General features: G+C 33.2%; 1 protein-coding gene across 2 annotated transcripts; it reads right to left on the minus strand.

The window, feature by feature from the left end:
* On the minus strand, positions 1-19,753 carry LOC106975181 (arylacetamide deacetylase-like 2). Of its 2 annotated transcripts, none has more exons than XM_053221296.1 (5): positions 18,992-19,753; positions 6,560-6,782; positions 4,246-4,315; positions 3,157-3,328; positions 1-799 (listed from the first exon to the last, which is right to left on the minus strand). In XM_053221296.1, exons 1-5 carry the CDS (start codon positions 19,085-19,087, stop codon positions 197-199), a joined length of 1,164 nt encoding a protein of 387 aa, XP_053077271.1. In that variant the 5' UTR covers positions 19,088-19,753; the 3' UTR covers positions 1-196. The 2 variants fall into 2 exon arrangements, with proteins under 2 accessions (XP_053077271.1, XP_014927970.2); XM_015072484.3 differs by having other exon boundaries at positions 18,950-19,752.
* Positions 19,754-21,781: the final 2,028 nt, after the last annotated feature.

A 21,781-nucleotide genomic window follows, 5' to 3' on the forward strand; every position in this document is an offset into this window, starting at 1 on the left:
TACAGTGAATCTCTACATTTATTAAGATCCAAGTTTAGGGAAATTAAGTAACTTGTTCAAAGGTACACAGTAATCTTTGCTTTTAAACTTACATTTATTCAAAAAGAATATCATTGTTCTGTTCCTTAAAGTCACAAACTTTCAAATATAACCTTTGGATTATATTACTAAATAATTAGCTAGCTACATGTACTATTTATAGATTTTCTTCAAGCCAATTAATATATTTATCACTTATTCTAATGCCTACACGTAAGTAAAATGGTGTTGTCATGAAAAAAAGTGCTCCATGGATCCCATCCTCTATGTGGTCATGAGAAACGTTAACTGCAGCATTTCGAAGTCGTGAGACATATACAAGTCCATCATCTCTTAGGATATCATGTTCACAGGTGATGATATAAGTTAGTGGCAATTTTTCTAATTGGGAATCAGTGACTAACAAGGGTGATAACCTGCTACCCAAAAGTACTGGATACGAAGAGTTAAGCTTCCCAATAATTGGTTCAGTATATATGTGATTCCTTCTATATTTTTCAGGAAGAAGAGTACTCCAGTTAACCAACTTGAACAGATGTCTTGATCCATGGGGCATATGTTGATTTTCTCTCACTGCTTGGGGCAGTGCTTTATCCTTGGTCAAGTACAGGCATCCCATTTTAATTGCCATATCCCTTGACAGAATCGGACCATGCTCATTTTGTCGGTAAGAGGGCATTAAAACATCCACCACCTGCAAGCCAGGGTAAATTAAAACTTGTGCCTTAATTTTATTTTTGAATTCTGGATCATTTTGTACCTGAAAAAAATTGATAATAAAATGTGAAAAGACTCCAAACTATACGATTGGGAGGTTTTACTCCAATAATATGAGCAGTTATGATGTAAATAGTTACAAAACCAATACAGGACCTAATGGTTATTTCTTTTTATAATATTTAGACTTTATTTTAAGGGCATTAAAATGCATGCATCAGCCCGCTTTCAGCAGTTATGATACACATATACGTCAAACACTTACACATGTTTATTCATATATGACCATGAAATATAATTATAATAATGAGATTCTTAGAGAAGATTACGAGCTATGTTTAAAAATCACTTTTTGATCTAAAGTAACCTGAGAAGATAGACTATAACAATAAAATATGAATGCTCAAACACACATACTAACTAAATTTAGAAGGAGTTGGACCAAGTTAAAGGAAATATTCCTAATATACAAGTTGCCTTCTGGAGAACATAATGTATTGTGATGGTAAATAAGCAGAGGAATTTATGAAAATTTGAAGGGCAGGCAAAGACATGGAGCATTGTATCTGGAGTTTCTCTTTCTTACCAGAGGTACGAGGTATCCTAAGCTCTCGGTGATGGGGTGAGAAAAGCTACCATATATTCCCCGTTCCTTCTCTCTTAGTCCTAAAAACTACAGGAGAGTTAATCTCTCAAGAAAAATTACCTGAGCCACAGACCAGCTTCTACAACTATGACATCTGGGCAAATGGCTATTCCTGCTGCCATAGCACATGTAAGTCTAGGTATCTGGAGAGTGATTTTGAAAGCCAATCCCCTCACCAAAGTAGGTGACATACCAAATGAGGCAATTAACTGTCATCTCAGTAGTACCTCACAAGAGGAAATGATATCCAGCCAACTCTAAAATGTATACTCATTGTATAGTCAGTGCCACAAGTTCATAAAGAAGCTAAGACCAATTTCCCTAACAGAATCTCTCCTATGCCCTTGATCCCTCCCTAGCATCCTCAGACAGATAATTTTCTAGAAAAAAAATGGATCATCTCATAAACTGAGTGGAAGAAACAGTGACCATATAAACAAAAATGAAGCAGAGAGATTCAACAGATACGTTCTCAAGCTAGTAAAAGTGATCCCACAAAATAAGTAAATAGATTCTGCTGATTGTAAATGTATATGTCCCTCCTCTTATGCTAATTTTGTTCCATAAGTGGTTTTGGGAGTAGGAACTATGTGTGGGGCTGAATTCAATTTTCAAATATATCAATTGTTTGGATGGTTATTACTTAACTATACAAAGCAAGAGTTTAGCCTAGGCCATTGTTCTTCTTCATCACAGTAGTGATTCTTCCATACAAGCATGGCACATGCCCCAAATGCTATCTGATGACATTCTACTGGGTTTAAAACATGGATTACAATAATGCCAAATTCTTGGAAGATTTTACAATTTAGCTAAGTAGAACAAAAAATCCCTTGTGATATTCAATAGTAGTTCCTAGACATTGTCCTATTTTTCTGAAACTTGATGGCTGAATCAAATCCTTATTTAGCAATATATGTAGTCTCCCCTTAATGCCTCTAAAGCCACATCTGTCTACAGAAAAAATTATCAAAAGGACATTAGGTTGGTTTTATATATTTGCCATTTCACAGTGTAAAACAAAACCAACTTTGGAAAACGGCATGGAGGTTCCTCAAAAAATTAAAAATAGAACTACACTAGGACCCAGCAATTGTACTACTAGATATTTATCCAAAAGATACCAGAATGCTGATTCAAAGGGGCACAAGTACCCCAATGTTTATAGCAACGCTATAAACAGCCAAATTATGGAAAAAGCCCAACATCCACCAACTAATGAATGGAAAAAGCAGATGTGGTATATACAATGAAATATTTCTCAGCAATCAAAAAGAATGAAATCTTACCATTTGCAATAATGTGGATGGAATTAGAGTATGTTATGCTAAGTGAAAGACAAATTCCATATGATTTCACTCATACATGGAATTTAAGAAATAAAACAGATGAACATAGGGGAAGGGAAGCAAATTAATATAAAAACAGAGAGGGAGGCAAATATAAGAGACTCTTAAATCCAGAGAACAAACTGAGGGTTGCTGGTGGGGTGTTGGGTGGGGGGGATGGGCTAAAGAAGTGATGGGAATTAAGGGGGGAACTTGTTGGGATGAGCATTGGGTGTTATCTGTAAGTGATGAATCACTAAATTCTATTCCTGAAATCATTATTATGCTATATGTTAAATAACTTGGATTTAAATTTTAAAAAACACACACAAGGCCAATAAAAATATCCTAACAAATAAAATGATTCTTTTGTGTTAGAATTATAACGTATGTGTACTATCAACATATATAACACATAAAACATACCAGTTGAGTAACTTTTGCTGCCAATGTACCCCCAGAACTATCACCTGAAATACAGATTCGGGAAGGATCCACTCCATATTTTGCAAGAATGTTATCCTGTAGAAAGAATCTGACCACAGAAATGACATCTTCAAGGGGAACAGGAAATTGATATTGAGGAGCTAGCCTATAGCTTAAGAAAAAAAGAGAAAGTAACAAAGCATATATAATTAAACTTCAGTTGCATGTATCTAAGCAACTCAGTTTAACCAACAGGTCCAATAAACCAAATTGGCCCCACTCTGAAATTTTAATCTCACCAATTGAACCCAGATTTACTACCAACTTCTATTTTTAAAATAAAAAGTAAATTCTGGTATAAAGGTTTTAAAATGTTGGCTCTATGGGAAAATGAGAGAGACAAGGATTGTGTCTTTATCCTCGTAAAATTGCATGCACACTTTTCAGCAAAACAACAATTAGTAGGGGAGATGCTCTGTAGTGTTCATCAGATTCTCAATGTAATTGGTAATTCAAATTTTTTCAGAACCACTGCTGGGAGGACACAAGAGATTTTAAAAGCATCAAATCAGAGAGTAAATGATTTCAAAGTCTCTAATATAAGAAATTTATTTAGGTTCAAATTCTTCAGGATGACATTCCATGTTTTATATCATCAGTACTACTTAGAAACTTGATTCAAAATAAAATCCTTATAATATTTGAGAAAAAATAAACTTTAATTTTAAATGCAAAAAATTAAAAGCTTTGAAATATAAGTATTTAAGTATAGTAAGTTATTTGGCTCAATGGTTGGAAAGTCATTTGTAAATTCAGGCATACTCTACCTCACCCTCAGTATGAAAATTTTTCTTTTCCCATCTCTCCTATAAATTACATAGTGCAGATATACACCTAGAGACTTCAAGCCCAAAACATGTTAGAGTTTCTTCGTAAGTGAGAAGCTAGAAAGTACTTGACATTTGCTAGTCTTTCCAGTATATTTTTGGAAATTCAGAAAAAATCATGAGCAACTAAGATCTCTCACTCTGACAATGCCTTAAAATTCTGAGATAGTCCCAAATTAAAAAAAAAAAATGATTGCCTTACTCTATTCCCACAACAACAGCACCAAGTTTATTTGCTGTCCATCTATTCAGGAAGTCATAAGCCGTCTGCCCTGAAATGAAAGAAAAAAAAAAGAAGAATATAAAAGTGTACCCTGTCAATAAAGAACAATAGAAAACCATCTATATTTGTGGATAGTGACTGAAATATGATTAACTGGCGGAATCCCTCTATTTTCACTTTTTCTGTTGTGATGTAGAAGGATTCAAAGATATAAGATTTGATGACTACCACCAAATGGAGAATGTCATTGCAGAAGAAAATATAAAGACAGAGTCATGAGAATGCATAAAGACCTCAGAGAAATAAATGTTAAGTACAAGTGATGTAAGAATTTGGAGAAAAGTGGCAGCATAAACTAAAACCACGAAGGAAAATAACCGGTGATAAAATTCCTTGGGAAATCAGCCAGTGGGTGGGAGTGGGTAAGTTTGAAAAGTTTAAAGAACTAAATAAAAGAGCATTGCAGATTCAAAAGCTACAGAAAGGAATACTGGGAAACATGAACACTTATAAAGTATAAAAATGGAGAACCTGTTTTTGTGTTTGTTTCTATTTGTATTGTTTTGGAGAGGGAGATACAGATGAAGGGAAAGGCGAGAGGCAAAAGGAAGTTCAAAGAAACTTCTTTCACACAACCAAAGAAGTAGAGGGTGAAATCGCCATTTCAGTGAAACAGAAGGGAATGGCCATTCTCAAATTACACAGCTTAAAGAAGTATTCAAAAGGGGAAAACAAACTCCACAGTGTATAGAAATGAGTCTGAGCAATAAAAGAGGACTACGTACAGAGAAGGATTTGGGAACAAAGGAGAAGAGGTAGTAACACTTAGGAGTCAACTGGGATGACATGCTTGTAGGTAGAAAAATGAAATAGAAGTACTGATAAACCAAATAATAGGAGGAAAGTAGAGAGCAAAGTAGAGAGATTCAACTGTGCCCGAAGATAAAAATGCCTTTTCCTAGGACACAGTTAGAAAGAAGTGAAGCTGAGGATTAATAAGGTGCTAATAATTTTTAAGGACATTTGAAAGTCCTTATGTGGGAGGAGGGGAGCAGTGGTGGATTATGGACATACATCCCTGATAGCTCAGGAGGGATCAGCTGAGGGCTGGAAAGAGTGCTGAAGGTTTACAATAGTCATTGGCATGAAGGAGAGGAAGTAAGGACATATAGGACACAGCATCTTAAAGCCACATGATGGGGCTGCTCACTAGTAGTGTGAGGGTGAATGCTGTGGGTCCTGCTGACAAGCTTAGTTTTGACTACTGGTTCTACCACTTACTAACAGTAGGACTTTGAACAAGTTACTTTATCATTGTCTATTTCTTTATTTCTAAGACTGTGACAATAGTACCTAAGAATGTGCTTACCTAACAAAATAAAAGTTGACCATCCACCTGATTACAGTCGCATATGTAGTAGTCTTGAAACATTAACAGATCATGGAGTCAATCTGGGTTTAATGATCCAGGCTGTGGGTTCTTCAAGGAAAGGAGCCTTACCATTAGCTTCTTCTATCTTCTGAGTGTCTTGTAAAACATTCTTTGTGTTTTATGCTGTGTGGTGACTCCATAATACTGACATTCTACAAGAAACTCTGTATATATGTTAATATGCATAACTCAGTGTGTGTATGTTAGAGCATGTTTGAGTTTGTGTCTGTGTGAATGTTTGTGGAATGTATAAGCATTTTAGCTACTCCACTAGCATTTCTTAAAATCATCTCCAACACTAGATGGGGATAGCATTTATGGGAAGAGCTGATTACACAGTTCTATTTTATGTTTTATTTTAAGTTCAGAATTATGCATTGGATTCTAAGTCCCAAAACAAGTATTGTTGTATCACAGTCTACAATATGAACATGTATTTGCTACTTGGAAGTTGTAAATAATATCAGTTCTGACTCAACATTTACAATATCTTGTTCACTTCTATCTTTCTGAACCTGAAGTCAGGTCATTTGGTAATTTCAAAGTTAGGTTTTAAGGTTAATAATTGAATTTCCAATTTTACAACGTCAATGTAACTTTGTTTGATAAAGTTTTTCAAAAAAATAAAATCTAATATACTTATTTTCTAAGAAGTTTGTGAAAAATATGTCTAAACTATGATTGGTAAAGTCTCTAAGATACATACACATAGTCACAAACACAAATAACATAGAAATAAAGTTCTGTCAGTTATATATACAAATATATTTGAATATATATCTACATAATATGCAACACACACACACACACACACACACACACACACACACATATACGTTTGCTTATATAAGATACACTTACTGCAACTTCCCATAACAAAGGCACCACCATGAATAAAAATTACAGCCCGTCTCTGGCTTTCTGACTTCTTCTTTGGCAAGTACAAACACACTGGAATGTCAGTAAACTTTGTATCCATCACTGTAATGTTTTCATCTGAAATTAGTACTGTATGGTCCAATTTCAGTAACATGGAAAAAAATTCCGCATATCTAATAAGACCCATATTTTCCAATAATGTAGCCTGTTAAAAAAAATTTCAAACATTGAATATTTCAATTTTAAGTAATACCAAATGCATAGAAAGATGCAACCAAAATGGAAGAAGGAATAATATAACACCCTAGAGTTCTTATTGCACATCCTGACACATATACTATTGTTGCTTCTAGATAAATCTTAAGTATGTTGTATTTTGGAATAAGAGTAATCTCATTAAATGTCATCATTGTACTGTGGCTACTTATTTTTTAATTCTAAACTTTTACCTGAAAAATTATCTGAGAAATAATAGAGTTTATACTTCTTAAAAAAAACTATTTCTTTTTTAAAAGTTTATTTTGAGAGAAAGAAAGCATAAGTAGGGAAGGGGCAGAAAGAGAGAGAATCCGAAGCAGGCTCCACACTATCAGTGTGGAGCTCAAACCCATGAACCATGAGATCATGACCTGAGCTGAAGTCATACACTTAACTGACTGAGCCATCAGGTACTCCAGATTTTATACTTCTTTATGTATATAATCTCAATATTTTCATGTTATTTCATTGGTCAGTCAATTTTATTTAAAATTTTAGAAGCATCTAGTTATCACATTACTAATAAAGCTATTTCAGTTATTTCAACTACAAATAGGTTATTTTTTTTATTTAAAAAATGCTTGAAGAAAAAACGCTACTTTAAATAAAACTATCTTTAGTATTTTTGGTAAGTTTTATAACATCTTTGTAACATTTCAAAGAATAGTTCACATATAAAGAATCCTGAAATACTGTGGGGACAAAAGAATATTACAGAGCATTTACAATACCTATATGAGGTGGCTATAATTTTACTAGGTGTTAAAGATCATCTAACTCATCTGCTTTAACATTGGGAATACTGACACCTGGTAAGTCCAATTTATTGACCAAAATGAGATAACCAGTAATTAGCAAAGCAAAATGTAAATCTACTTTTCTAGGCCACTGTTACACAAGGCAGGTACTCCTCTACATAAAAGTACTAAATTATGTTTTTTTATAATAACCCATAAAAATGGAAGGAAAGAAGTTATTAAATACTAGAACAATAGGAAAAGATTGTATAATAGGAAGAATTTGAATTTTAAAAATGACAGTTGTATGAGGAATAATAAGTTGTTGACACGATATGGCCTTAAAGCCGCCATTTTGACATTGACACTTTAAGTAGCTTTAAAATACCATTAAGCTCTCAATTAAAACATATATAGATACACATATATAGAAATATTTATATCTTATTATATATTAGAAACATATGTTATATCTTATATATTAGAATACATATACATTATATATTAGAAGTATGTATCTTATATATTAGAAACATATTTATATAATATATAGTATATGTCTCTATATAGTACTTATATATTTGTATAACATTATTTATAATATTTATATACATTTATATGTCAAACATTTGTCAAGTAGACAGCCATATCTAATCCATAATATATACTTATCTTTAGGGATTGGAAATAGGCTAGGTCGGAGAGATAATACCAAATTTCAAATTCATGTTATAGACATCTTTTGCCTTTAGAATCTGAGTAGACATAAACATCCCTTATTTTGATAACAGTGTTCTAGTCACTTTAGAGAGCTACCAACTCCCATTATTTGAAACCTTTGATGAGCCAGTTGATCAAGGATAACCACTCACTAGTTAAGAGGTGAGAAAGTAAACTTAAGGTAGATTTAGTGCACTATCCTTGAAAACTGGATCTTAAGCAGAGAGACAAAAAGAATGAGAACAATGAGAGATGAGAGAGAGGCAGACACAGAATCCAAAGCAGGCTCCAGACTCTGAGTTGTCAGCACAGAGCCCAATCAGGGCTCGAATTCACCAACCACAAGACCATGACCTGAGCCTAAGTCAGATGCTTAACAAACTGAGCCACCCAGGCGCCCTCATTTTCAACAATTTCTTAATCTTAGTTGAAAATACACCAAGACCTAACTGGTGAAATGATATGCCAAAGTCAGAAAATAACTTCAGGCAACACCTCAGCAAGACCTTGGGATCTTCATACTAGGCTCATCGCACTTTCACTGAGACCCAACTCTCTTGTCACTCATTTATTCCCAAATCTTCAAGAGATTTCTCCAACTTTGCTGGGCTTTCAAATTTAAAATCTCCACATTTTCAGGGATCTCCTTAAAGTGGCATTTGCAATTTTCTTAGACATAATGTTATTGCTTTCTAATGCATATTTTCTTCTATCTGGAATTATTTATTTTTTTGTTATGTGATGCTTGTATTTACCTATTTTTCTTCATAAATATTATTTTCCTTGCTTGGATGCCTTTTTCTAGAAACAGAACATTTTACGTATCTCTTTGAGGCAGACATTTTGAAGAAGACACATTCAAACTTTGATGTCAAAATAGAAAATAACTATTTTTTTAGCTAAGTAACATCCACAGCAGACATCCCCATCTCTTATCACCTCTTGACCCCAATCTCATCATAAGGCAGTCATAAAAGGTAAAATTGTTTCATTGTATAAGGAGATGAATTTGAACAAACGCTTGGAGGTTGAAACATTGAAAGGGAAAAAGTCAATGCTTTGCCAAAATAGTCCTTAGAATGCCTGCAAATAAACATTGCATATCCCTTCTCTAGAAAGTTTTTTCAGACGATCCTGATGAAAAGGAGACACTAGTCTAGGAAAGCAACAGAGGAAATGGAGATGCAATGAGAAGACACATTTTTTAGGAAAAATGTATCTTATTTGTTATGTTTGGGGAATTAAGGAGACGAGTGAGTCATTTGACTTTTTAATAACCCATCTGTTGATTTTCATCCTGCTCTCAATAGTCGCTCCAAACCCGTTACTTACTTTACCTCCATTTGTCATTTCCTTCAATTACAGTTAGTTACCATCTGATAAAAGCCAGATCAGTCAGGGATAAAATGAGTGATGAGGCTCAAGTTATGGCAAGAAATGAAAAGAGATGTGAATTTTCTTCTCTTCCTCCTTACATTACTTATCTATTTTTTTGCAAAGAAACCATGGATTTAAGTACCATAAATTATTTGTTTTTCCAATATCCATAAGCTCTGGATCAATTTGTCCCAAGTCAAACCATTGAATGATCAACTCTTAAAGATTGTTTGTCAAAGAGTGTATTCATGGGATGGAAATATTTTCCAAATTTACCACAAAGTAGTTTTATACTATATTCTTCCTGAATATATTTAACAAATATATTTGTTTCAAAACATGTATTTATGAATTTCAATCTTTTCTTCTCAACTTATTTTTCTTGGAGTCTTAAAGAATATATTCATGGTGAATACATTTATGAGTTATTGAGTTTTATTTGTAATGAAGTAGTTAAAATGAAAGGTTTTGATGGCTTTCTTTGGCCAAGATAAAGCTCACTAAAGCCTATCTCTCCTACTTATTACAACTAAAAACTCTAGACAGAAAAGAATCTACGTGAGCACTCTGAAAGGTAAACAAAACAAAAAAAAAAAGAATTTGAGGAAGTCAAAACTGGAAGAAATATTCATAAGAGAGTTTCACCTTTTTTTTTCTCTCTTGCCCTCTGGCTTTGACCTGAAGTCACACTAAGCCCTTTAACAACCCAAGAGATGAAAGCAAATATCCCCAGAGAAATCCTTGATTTCCAGGTATTGGACTGGGAAATACATATCTTATACAGCAGAGTGTGAATGGGGGGAGGGAGGTGGGTCTCATTTTCTTTTCCTTTCTTTTTCTCCCTTTTTCTCTCTTGTCAGGCTCCAAGGCCAGTTCCATCTGCAGACAGCAGCTTTTCCACCGTGGTGAAGGCAGACATGTAAAACACTGAGCAAAGATTCTCTGCCCAGAGAAATTGTGAAAAGGGTCTTCTGTTATCCAAAGAGTATTAAAGAATAATACATTTTTCCTTATTTTTTCTCTCAAAGCTTCACCCTGAAGGTGGACCCAGTTATGTAGAACTGTAAAATATAATGGATGACTAAAACCCTAACTAAAAATTGTCTTTCTGGCCAGAAACACTGGCAAGAGGGAATATCGGAATTCAGAAATCAAGGAAGAAAGGGTGAATGAAATTAACAAATTAATATTCCTTCTGAAATTATTTAAAATATTTATTACTGTTGAAAACAAAATGTGTTAACATATATGGGGGTTAATGCAGATAAATACAATACACATGACACCTATATATACAAGTGTCAGGGTAAAGAGACCTATGTGATTGAAATTTTATGCGCTATGAAAAGTGGTAAACTGTTAAATCTATGTAAGCTATGAAAAGTTACTAGGGTTAAAGAGATGCATTCCATCATTATAAAAATCAATTTACCAAGGCAATAGTGCAAAATGAATAAACATTTATAAACAGAACTCAAAAATACATAAAACAAAACTGAATGCATTGTGAAGAGAAACAGATAATCCACATAATTATAAATGTCAACACTTCTCACTTGGTAATTGAGGGAAAAAAATACAGAAAATCATTAAAGATATAAAATGCCTGAATAACTTTGACATTTATAGAATGAACAAAATGGCAGAATATAGAACCTTTTTAAATGCATATGGAATTTTCACTAAAATACACTACATTCTAAGCCATAAAACAAATAAACTCGAAGAACTTGAGTTCACAGAAACTATGTTCTCTGACTATAATAGAATTAAGCTAGGATTCAAAAACAGAAGATAGAAAAATTGCCAGATATTACAAAGTAAAAAAAAAATAGTTTTAATAAAAATTGTACATATTTAAGGTGTACTACATACTTGATTTGATATGCATATACATAGTGAAATGATCGCTATAGTCAAGATAATTAACATATCTCCTTACAGTTATCTTTTTTGTCTATGTGGTGAGAGCCCTTGAAATCTACTCTCTTAGCAAATTTCCAGTATCCAATACAGTGTTATTAACTATAGCCATGTTATGAAATATTAGATCTCTAGATTATTCATTCTACCTAACATCTCTTCACTCCTACTACCCACCCCTGGCAACTACCATTCTACTCTCTACTTTTATGTAGTAGACTTTGTTAGATTCCATATATAAGTGAGGTCATGTAGTTTTTTTTATTTTTCTGTGTCTGGCTTATTTTACTTAGCATAATACCCTCTGGGTTCATTTATGTTGTCACAAATGGCAAGATCTCCTTCTTTTTTAAGGCTCAGTAATATTCCATTGTATATATGTACTTTTTTTTTATTCACTCATCCACTGATGGACATTTAAGTTGTTTCCATATTTTGGCTATTGTGAGTACTGCTGAAATCAATTTGAAAGAGCACATATCTCTCATTTTCTTTGGAAGAAGGATCTGGAGGAGGGATTTCTGGATCATATGATAGTTTTATTTTTAGTTTCTTGAGGAACCTCCATATTGTTTTCCATTGTGGTTCTACCAATTTACATTGCCACCAACAGAGCACAAGAGTCCCTTTTTTCTACATCTTTGCCAACACTTGTTTTTATCTTTTTCATAACAGCCATCTGAAAAGGTATGAGGTGATGTCTCTGTGATTTTGATTTTCATTTCTCCAATGATTAGTGATCTCAAGCACCTTTTCATATACCTGTTGGCCATTTATATGTCTTCTCTGGGGGGGGGGGAATGTTTATTCTGGCTATTTTCCTATTTTTAAAATAAAAAAAATTGCTATTGAGTTGCATGAGTTCCTTACATATTTTAGATGTTAGCTCTTATCAGAAATGTAGTCTGCAAATATTTTTTCCCATTCTGCAGATCGCATTTTCATCTTGTTTCTTTTGCTGTGCAGAGACTTTTTAGTTTGATGTAATGCTACTTGTCTATTTTTGCTTTTTGTTACTTGCACTTTTGGTGTCATCTCAAAATGTCACTGCCAGTGCCAATGTCAAGGAGCTTTTGCCTTATGTTTTCTTCCAGGATTTTTTATGGTTTCAGATTAAAATCTGAAGTCTTTCATCATTTTAAATGGATTTTTGTGTATGGTATAAAACTAGAGTCCAGTTTATTTTTTTTTGCATATGAATATTCAGTTTTCTCAACACTATTTATTGAAGATATTACCCTTTTTCCATTGTGTATTCTTGGTGCCTTTATCAAAAATTAATAGACTATACATGCTTTAGTTTATTTCTGGACTTTCTATTCTGTTCCTTTGGTTTATGTGTCTTTTTATGCCAATGCCATATTGTTTTTATTGCTATAACTTTGTAATACAGTTTGAAATTGAGTACTATGATGCCTCCAGCTACATTCTTCCTTCCCAAGATTGCTTTGACTATTCAGGACCTTTTGTGGTTCAATGAACTTTAGAATTGTTTCTTCTATCTCTGTGAGATAGAATCCACATTGGATTGAGATAGATCCAATTTCATTGGAATTTTGATCAGGATTGCATTGAATCTGTATATTGCCTTGTGTGGTATGGAGACTTTCACAATGCTAATTTTCTGATCCATTAACATGGCATATCTTTTTATTTATTTTTGTCTTCAATTTGTCTCATCCATGTTTTATGGTTTTCAGTGTAAAAAAAAACACCTCAGGTGTCATAAATTCTCTGGGGAAATTAAAAAATATTTTGATTTGAATAAAATAAAAATAAAACATGCTCAAATTTGTGGCATGTAGCTAAAGAACTGGTTGGAGGAAAATTTATTAAATTAAATTATCATACTAGAAATTAAGTCTCAAATCAAGAGTTAAAACTCCTCTCTTATAAGCTAGAAAAAATGTATCAAAAGAAAACTAAAGAAATCAAAAGATAGAAATAATAAATATAAGGGGAACAGAGTTCAATGAAATTAAAACGAATCAAAAAATACAAAAATAGTGACACAAAAGCTAATTCTTTTCAGAGAATAAAATTAATCAATTTTATATGTAGACTGACTAAAAAAATAGAGAAGACCCAAATTACCAAAATGAATACTGAAGTAAGGGATATCACTACAGATCTTATAGACATAAAAAAGATAATAAAAAAATACTTTAAAAAAAGACTTTATGCTCATAAACTTTACAACTTGAGAAATCTACAAATTTCTGAAAGGACACAATCTTCCGCAACTTATAAAAAAGAAACAGATAATTTGAATAGTCTATAACTATTTTAAAAATTGAATTTGGCATTGAAAATTTTACAAAAATAAAACTTAAGGCCCAGTTTGTTTCACTGGCAAATTATACTAAATATTCAGGGGAGAAACCAATCTTACACAATAGCTACTGGAAAATAAAACACAAAAGAATGCTTTCCAACTCATTTCATTGGGTTGCCATTACCTTGTTACCTAAATCAGAAATATAGTACAAGAAAAACTACAGAACAATATAGAAGCAAAAATTCTCAACAAAATTTTAAATCAAATCTAACAGTATAAAAAGAAGATAATGTATCACAATCCATTGAGTTTTATCGCAAGGAAGCAAGATAAGTACAATATTTGAAAATCAATGTTATCCATGACACTGAGAAAGGAGAAAAGCTATATATCATCTTAACAGATGAAGAAAAAGAATTTGGCTAAACTCAGTATCTTTTCATGGTAAAAATTCTCTGCAAACTTACCATAAAAAGGAACTTCCTTAATATAAAAAGCAGCTACAAAAAATAAAACAAGATCTTATTTGATGGTGAAAGACTGGGGCACCTGGGTGGCTCAGTAGGTTGAGTGTCCGACTTTGGCTCAGGTCATGACAGTTTGTGAGTTCAAGCCCCTCATCAGGCTCTGTACTGACAGCTCAGAGCCTGGAGCCTGCTTCCAGTTCTGGGTCTCCTTCTCTCTGCCCCTCCCTTCCCCTACTCACACTCTGCTTTTTCTCTCTCTCAAAAATAAATAAACATTTAAAAATTTTTTAAAAATGGTGAAAGACTGAATACTTTTTTCTAAAAGCTGGAAAAAAGTAAGAATGTTTGCTTTCCATCCAACCTAATTCTGGAAGTCCTATTCAATGCGATAAAGCAGAGGAAGAAAAGGTTATACATATCAGAAAGAAAGGAAAAACAGTCTCTCTCTGCTTTCAGTAAACATGAATATCTAAGTAGAAAATATTACGGGATCTATAAAAAAACTCTTAAAATGAATAAGCAGGTTTAGCTAAACCATAGGATACAAAGTCAATACAAACAATCAATTTTATTTCAAATTTAGCAATGAATAGAAATCAAAATTTAAAAATACCAGTTGCAACAGTACCAAAATTTAAAATACTTAGTTATAAATAAAACAAAATACATCGAGTATTCATATGCTAAAAAGCATAGAACAATGATGGAAGAAATCAAAGTCCTAATTAAATTGAGAATTAAGTTAACTGTCAGAAGACTTAATATTAAAATGTCAATTCCTTCTGAATTGATTTATAGAGTGAACCTAATCCCAGTCGAAATCTCATCAGAATTTTTGGTCACCAATATGATCAATTTAAATTTTCATGGAAAGAAAGATGAATTATAACAGCCAAAGAGATTTTGAAAATGAAGAACAAAGTTGGAAGACTCATACAGCCTGGTTTCAAGATTACTAACAAGCTATGATAGTCAATACAGTTAATACGGTATCAGGAAATTCTGGACTCACAGATCCAGGGAGGAGATTAATATCAGTCCAGAAATAAACCAATTTGTCCAATTTATTTTTGACATACTGTATAAGACAATTTAACGAAGAAAGGAAGATGTTTCAACAAATTGGAACAACTAGACATATCCATATGCGAAAAGAATGTACCTTGACCTGTTCTTCACACCTAATACAGAAATTAACTAACAATGGGCCTAATACTTAAATGTAAAATGTAAAACAACAAACCTTTTAGAAGACAACATAGAAGAAAATCTTTGTGATCTTAGGTTAGGTTAGGCAAAAGTTCTTAGACACAATACCAAAAGATAATACTAAATTTAAAAAAAAAAAAAGATAAATTGGACTTCAACAAAATCCAAGGCTTTTGTTGTGTAACTTAAGACAATTAAAAGGGAAGAAACAGACTAAGAAAAAAGGTTTGCAAATCAACTACCTGCCAAATGTCTTGTGTCCAGAATAGGACAATGCTCAGCATTTGACACAAACAAAACAAAGAACCAATTTTCTTGAAACAAAGAAGAGGTTTGAACATACATACACATCACCTCCCAAAAACATGAAACAGCAAATAAGTACATGAGAAGATACACATCTTTAGGAACTAAGGGCATGCAAATGGATATCAATGAGGTTACATTAATTAGAATGGTTTTTAATGCAAAATAGAAAATAGTAAGTGATGATCAAGAGGTAGAACTGCTAGAACTACCATATACTGCTGATGTGAATGGAAGATGAGACAGGATTTTTGGAAAACAATTCAGTAGTTTTATATAAAGTTAAACACACACTGTATAATAACACACAGTATATCCAGTTCTAGGTATTTACCCAATAGAGATTGGAATTTCGGTTCACACAAAGCCTCTCTATGAATTATCACTAACTTTATTTGTATCCACTCCAAAGTGGAAACAACCCAAATATCCTTCAACTATTCACTGTGGACAAACTGTGACACATTCAAATAATGGAATACTACACAGCTTTAAAAAGGATTTAACTTTTGATACTCTCAACAACATGGATTACTCTCAAATGCATTTTACTAGATAAAATGTGTTCAGCCAGACTCAGAAGACCACGTGCAGTATGAATCCATTTATATGACACCACGGAAATGGCAACGTACAAGGACATACAGGGAGCAGTGATGACCAGGTGTTTAGGATGGGGAAGCTTTACTGGAAGGAGCAGCACAAAGGTGATTTCAAAGGATTATATTCCTTCATCTTGATTGTTATGGTTGTTACTTGAATCTATACACAACTTAAACCTCATAAAACCGTATTACCAAAAGAACAAATTTTACTATACACAAAGTTAAAATTAAATGTAAAATTTGGCAAGAGAAAACAAAAAAGAGTCTGAATCAAGACTGTCTGGTTTGATTCCCAATTCCACAAATTATCAACTGTAGGTCTTTGGCTGGCTTACTTATTCCCTGTGCCTCATTTTCCTCGTCTTTAAAATGAGGATAATAATAGTGACTTCTTCAAAGTGCAGTTGTAAAAGTTAGGTAATACTTTTCAGGAGATTAAAGTTGGTCAGGGTACATTGCAAATGGTCAACACATTTTAGCTTTCTTCACTATTAATTTATATTGAAAATATTCTTAAATATTTTCACTGCTAGTTGAAAATAATTATAGTGAAGAGCTTTTCAATTTAGTAAATATGTCACTTTAAATCTAAATGTTATAGAGTTTTGGCTCTCCATCTCTCACAGCTCCAATGAGTAGATGCTGACTAGCTCTTTACTGAACAATAACCAGCCACCATTTAGACATCACTAAGCAATGTTTAAAACACACATCCCTTTATTGTTCTAGAAAAACTGCAACATGTTGTTTACATTTCTTATTTTGCAAAGGAGGAAACTGAGCCACAAAAGCATTAAGTAGACTCTTTAAAATCTGATTGTCTTTAATGCTCATGCTCTTTCTTCTACTTTTGGCTGTCTCTAATTTGAATATGTAACTGCATAGTCTTATACTTATTCCACACCATTGTATCAAGAACTGTGAGGTTTGCCTTCCTGGCATATATTTTAAAAAATTAAAATTCTCTCCGGGAATCCCTGGAGTTACTATAATTCAGAAATGACAGGGACAAAATGGTTATCCCTTTAACAAGCAGAAGCTGATAAATTAGTATAATTAATTCATATGTTTGTATGTAAGCTACTTGTAGTCAGTTCTATTTTAGATGTGTAATGTCTTAATTCTATTTTGCATCTGATAAAGCAACAGTTGAATTCTATAGCTGCATACTTTCAGAATGTGCTAACACTGATGAGGAAATAAGCTTTGGTTTATTCTGAAGTTTAAGGATATATGAGCTATTCGAGAAGATAACATTATGGTTTCTCTATAGGGCTGGCACTTGCTCATCTATTATCCAGTGAATGAAAAGGTGAAGCATTAGCAATAAAGAGGGAAAAAATGGGGCCAGGGGTGACTCAGCATACTTTGGATTTTGAGCAGTAGACATCTCAAGCTACCTAGGGTGACAGATCTCTCATCTCTTCTGTGTAGCACACTAGGCGGCCTCTTCCATACACCATGCACTACTCCCCTCTAATCATTTACTGTCTGTTGAAGCATTTCCCCTAAAACTTCCTATTGTCACCATCATTCATAGGCCTCAGGAACAGCAGCATGTTTTGACAGGGGAGAAAATATTTTTAATGAGGTAGATTTGAGTTCAAATTCTGTCACTGTCACAAAAAAATCCAAAATCCAGCACCTGAGGATGAAGGGTAGACAAAAGAAATGGTTTTCAAGGTGTGGTCTTAGAATCCCTGTGGTTCTCTGGTTCCCCCAGAGGCTACAAGACATGTGATGTTGCAACAGACTAAATGCAAGAGCATATACAATAATCCAGTTATATTTCATAAAGAGATATTAAAAAGCTTTGCAAAAATAGAAGACAAGGTCACTATCATAACTAATTTTTCTTGTGTTAAAAATATATTCAACTTTAATAAAATTATTATCTATGTTAACCTTTAATGAGCTTATTATTATCACCATCATCATTAAGAGAATTTTTAATGAGGCCAGTTTCTAATTTAGTAAATATTGATAAATATTATAAATATAAAAAAGCTCTTTAGGGTCCTTAATAACTTATAGAGTTCTGTGACCAAAAAGTTTGATAACCACTAAGAAAGAAAAAGATATTAAAATAGTAAAGGTACAAAATATACATCAAAATATAAACATAATCAATATAGACATGTAAGTTTTAAGAGAATGAATGAGACGAGGTTCAGGTTCCCTCAGAAATGTCAAATATAATCCAATGATTTAATAACCCCCCAGATTTTCCACTTAGACGATACCATTTCTTTTATTCTTATCAAAACATATGATGGATTTATCTTTAGATATAGACTCTTATCAGCAACAATTTTATCTCCCTCTGCTTTGTATTAGAGATTAAATTGGTTTGTTAATAATTAAATTAATTAATATTATTTTGCTAATTTGTTCTAAAAGAAAACCAAAGTCTCTTTCAAAATACTAATTGAAAGAAAGTTTATATGTACTCATAACAAGGTATCCTAGTCCCCCGGCGGGGAAAAAATTACCGTAAGAGAAGTAGTTTTTATAAGAGCATCGATGACCCCTACTTTCCAAGGTTCTTCAATGTTTTCTGGTAACGGTGTATAAATATAATAAGCAAAGAGAATCAAAGTCAGTCCAAAGCACAGAGTTTTGAACCCCATGATATTCTTGTCACAACCTTGTATAGGAATAATTTAATCCACTCTATATATACTGAAGGCTAAGTAGTAGGACAAAGGGAAATGACAAATTCCCTCAAGTAATATCACCACTTCAGCAACAGTGTCCTTACATTCGGTTCCAACATTAACAGTGACAGTAGCAACTGGTTTAACAATTACACACTTTATCTGAAACACAACTCATACACAATATATCCCATCACATAGTCTGACAGAATAGCAAACAATTTAAAATGCTGGCAGAAGTTCTTTCACCTTGTGACACCATAATCATCCTAGCACAATAAATTTGACTGAGTGTCTTAGCAGAGCACAAGGTAAGCCATGAAGTCTGTTTCTCCCATTAGTTTTTTGCAAGGATTAGTGAGGAGTTTAAAAAAATATCACAAGGTAATACTGAGTCAACCTCAGGGCTAACACCTATGGCATAGATCACTAACAAAATTAAAATTCAAGGTCATCAACTGAGCATGACACAAGAAGAGAAGAAGCCAGGATTCTTGTCCCAAGTTGATAATTAATTCATCCAGTACAGAAACATTTATGGAGAGTTTACCTCATGTTAAATTAATTTATGGAGTCCAAAAATATTTATAAAGTGATTACCTAATGTTATGCCTAAAAATTGCAATCCATATTGTTGTATAATCATGGGAAAGTTATTCATTAAGCAAATATTTATAAAATTGAGCAAAACCTGGTATTTTTCCATTCCTCTGCAGAGCTTTCTCTTTCTGATTTACCTTTCCTAAGACCATTTTTGGAAATTTTATCATAGAATAATTTGTTTATTTGGGACACATTTTGCAACAGAAGTTGTTATTGTTACTGTAATAACTGATGCGTTATCCCCACACCATAAATTTCTTACTGCAACCCTGCTTTTTTATATATCTAAGCACCAAAGTGACAGGAAAAAGGTCATTCTTCTAAAACATGTTCTAAATTGAGGAATAAGAACCACATCGGTGGAAGGGGATAAGAAGGCTGAAAATAAGCTAAATATGAACAATCCAGCATGTGCATAATGAAAAAGTCAACATTTTAAAATATCAATCTCATTTTGCATGCCTTCCTCCCTACAAATGTTAAAAGAAACTAATGGGGGAGGGGACATCACATTATTAAAGAAAACAACAGTATTAAAGATGGATGATATTACATACCAAGCAACAGACATAAGAAGACAATAAAATGAGATATGTAAAATACTGAAGGAAAAAAAAGTAACTGCCCATATAAAATGCTATACATGTAAAAATATCCCTCAATGGAGAAAAAATGAAAATAAATAAAGCTCATTTGTCACCAGCAAATTCACATTACAAGAAATACTGATTAAAAATAAAAAAAATACCAGATAAAAACAAAAATAATACCAACTCGCAAGAAGAAACCAAAATGTATGTGAAACATGGTATGTCTATCTATTCCCATCACTTCTTTTTTTTACCTTCTATTGGTTATTCACTTAATCCAGTGAAATAATTCCAGAAAAGTATTATGATGCATCAAGACTGAAAACAATCAATCTTTTTTGCTCTCAGGGGATACACTAATGCACACAGAAAATCTAGGAGACTAAACCAATCAGAAATGAAATGTAAATTTAGCAACATTGCTGAATAAAATATAGATATTTCAAACCCACTATCTGTTCACATGCTAGTAACAAATAAAGAATAGAAGTTTTAAAGGCAAACGTCGAGAAATCTATTAGTTTCCGGACAAAATAGAGTAATGGAGCAGATCTACCTTTCCTAACATCTATGGACAGAAAAACAAACCGCAAAGAATAATTGAAAATATATGAAGCAATAGTTCTTAAGACAGTGAACATCAGGACAGAGTGTAATTCCTGAAAGGTTTGGAATAAGCAAAGTGAGTCCACTTATTGCCCTAGCTTACTGCCTTGGGAGAGTTTCCTGTGGCATAGAGAAGGGAAACCAGAAGCCTGGTGATCCCCTAAGATGAAGAAACAGACCAAGGCGTCCTTAGACAGCACAGTGGCTGTAGTTCACAGGACAGAAAACCATAGCAGAGAGCTGCACACAAAAAGAATTCCTGAGATCTGCAGCAGGGCATCCATGAGTACTGATTGGCACATGCATAAGGAAAGAATATCTAGGGCAAAGGTACTTGAAACAATGAGTGTTAACAGTGATTAGTACTCACAAAGGGCCAGGAATCAAGTCTGTTCTAAGAGTCATATTGGAAAATCTAAACATTCATGGAGCACATTCATGGGTCAACCACACAGAAGGGCCTTACCTCAGGAGTGGGGAATCATCAGCCCCACACTGAACACTGCTCTGGTTCTGACCAACCAATCTTAAAAGTGAGAAGTGAAAGAGTCAAACTATTAAAAGAACAATCTGCAGCACACAGAAAGGTAAAATTTATAATTTCTGACACCAATAAAAAATAACCTAGCATGAAAATATGCTGAGGAAAGAAATCCATAATGAATAAACAAATCAATGAATTAAAACTGAACAGACTGGCACAAATGTCAGAATTAGCAGCCAAAGAAAGTATTCATAATGGTAAACCAGAATGTTCTATAGGCTATATAGAAACATGGAAGGTATAAAAATGAGCCAAACTGACCTTCCAGTCTACACAAAATGACACAGACTCATTTATTCTTTGCTTCTTCTAAGTACAACTATA

Source organism: Acinonyx jubatus, chromosome C2, assembly GCF_027475565.1.
Source record: "Acinonyx jubatus isolate Ajub_Pintada_27869175 chromosome C2, VMU_Ajub_asm_v1.0, whole genome shotgun sequence".
In the NCBI taxonomy this organism is placed as follows: domain Eukaryota; kingdom Metazoa; phylum Chordata; class Mammalia; order Carnivora; family Felidae; genus Acinonyx; species Acinonyx jubatus.

Coding starts and splice junctions, on each gene's coding strand:
- LOC106975181 (XM_015072484.3), bottom strand. CDS start 19,087: ATGGGGTTCAAAACTCTGTGCTTTGGACTGACTTTGATTCTCTTTGCT. Junction 3,329..4,245: donor GCTGTTGTTGTGGGAATAGA/GTAAGGCAATCA, acceptor TTTTTTCTTAAG/CTATAGGCTAGCTCCTCAAT. Junction 800..3,156: donor CAGCAAAAGTTACTCAACTG/GTATGTTTTATG, acceptor AATTTTTTTCAG/GTACAAAATGATCCAGAATT.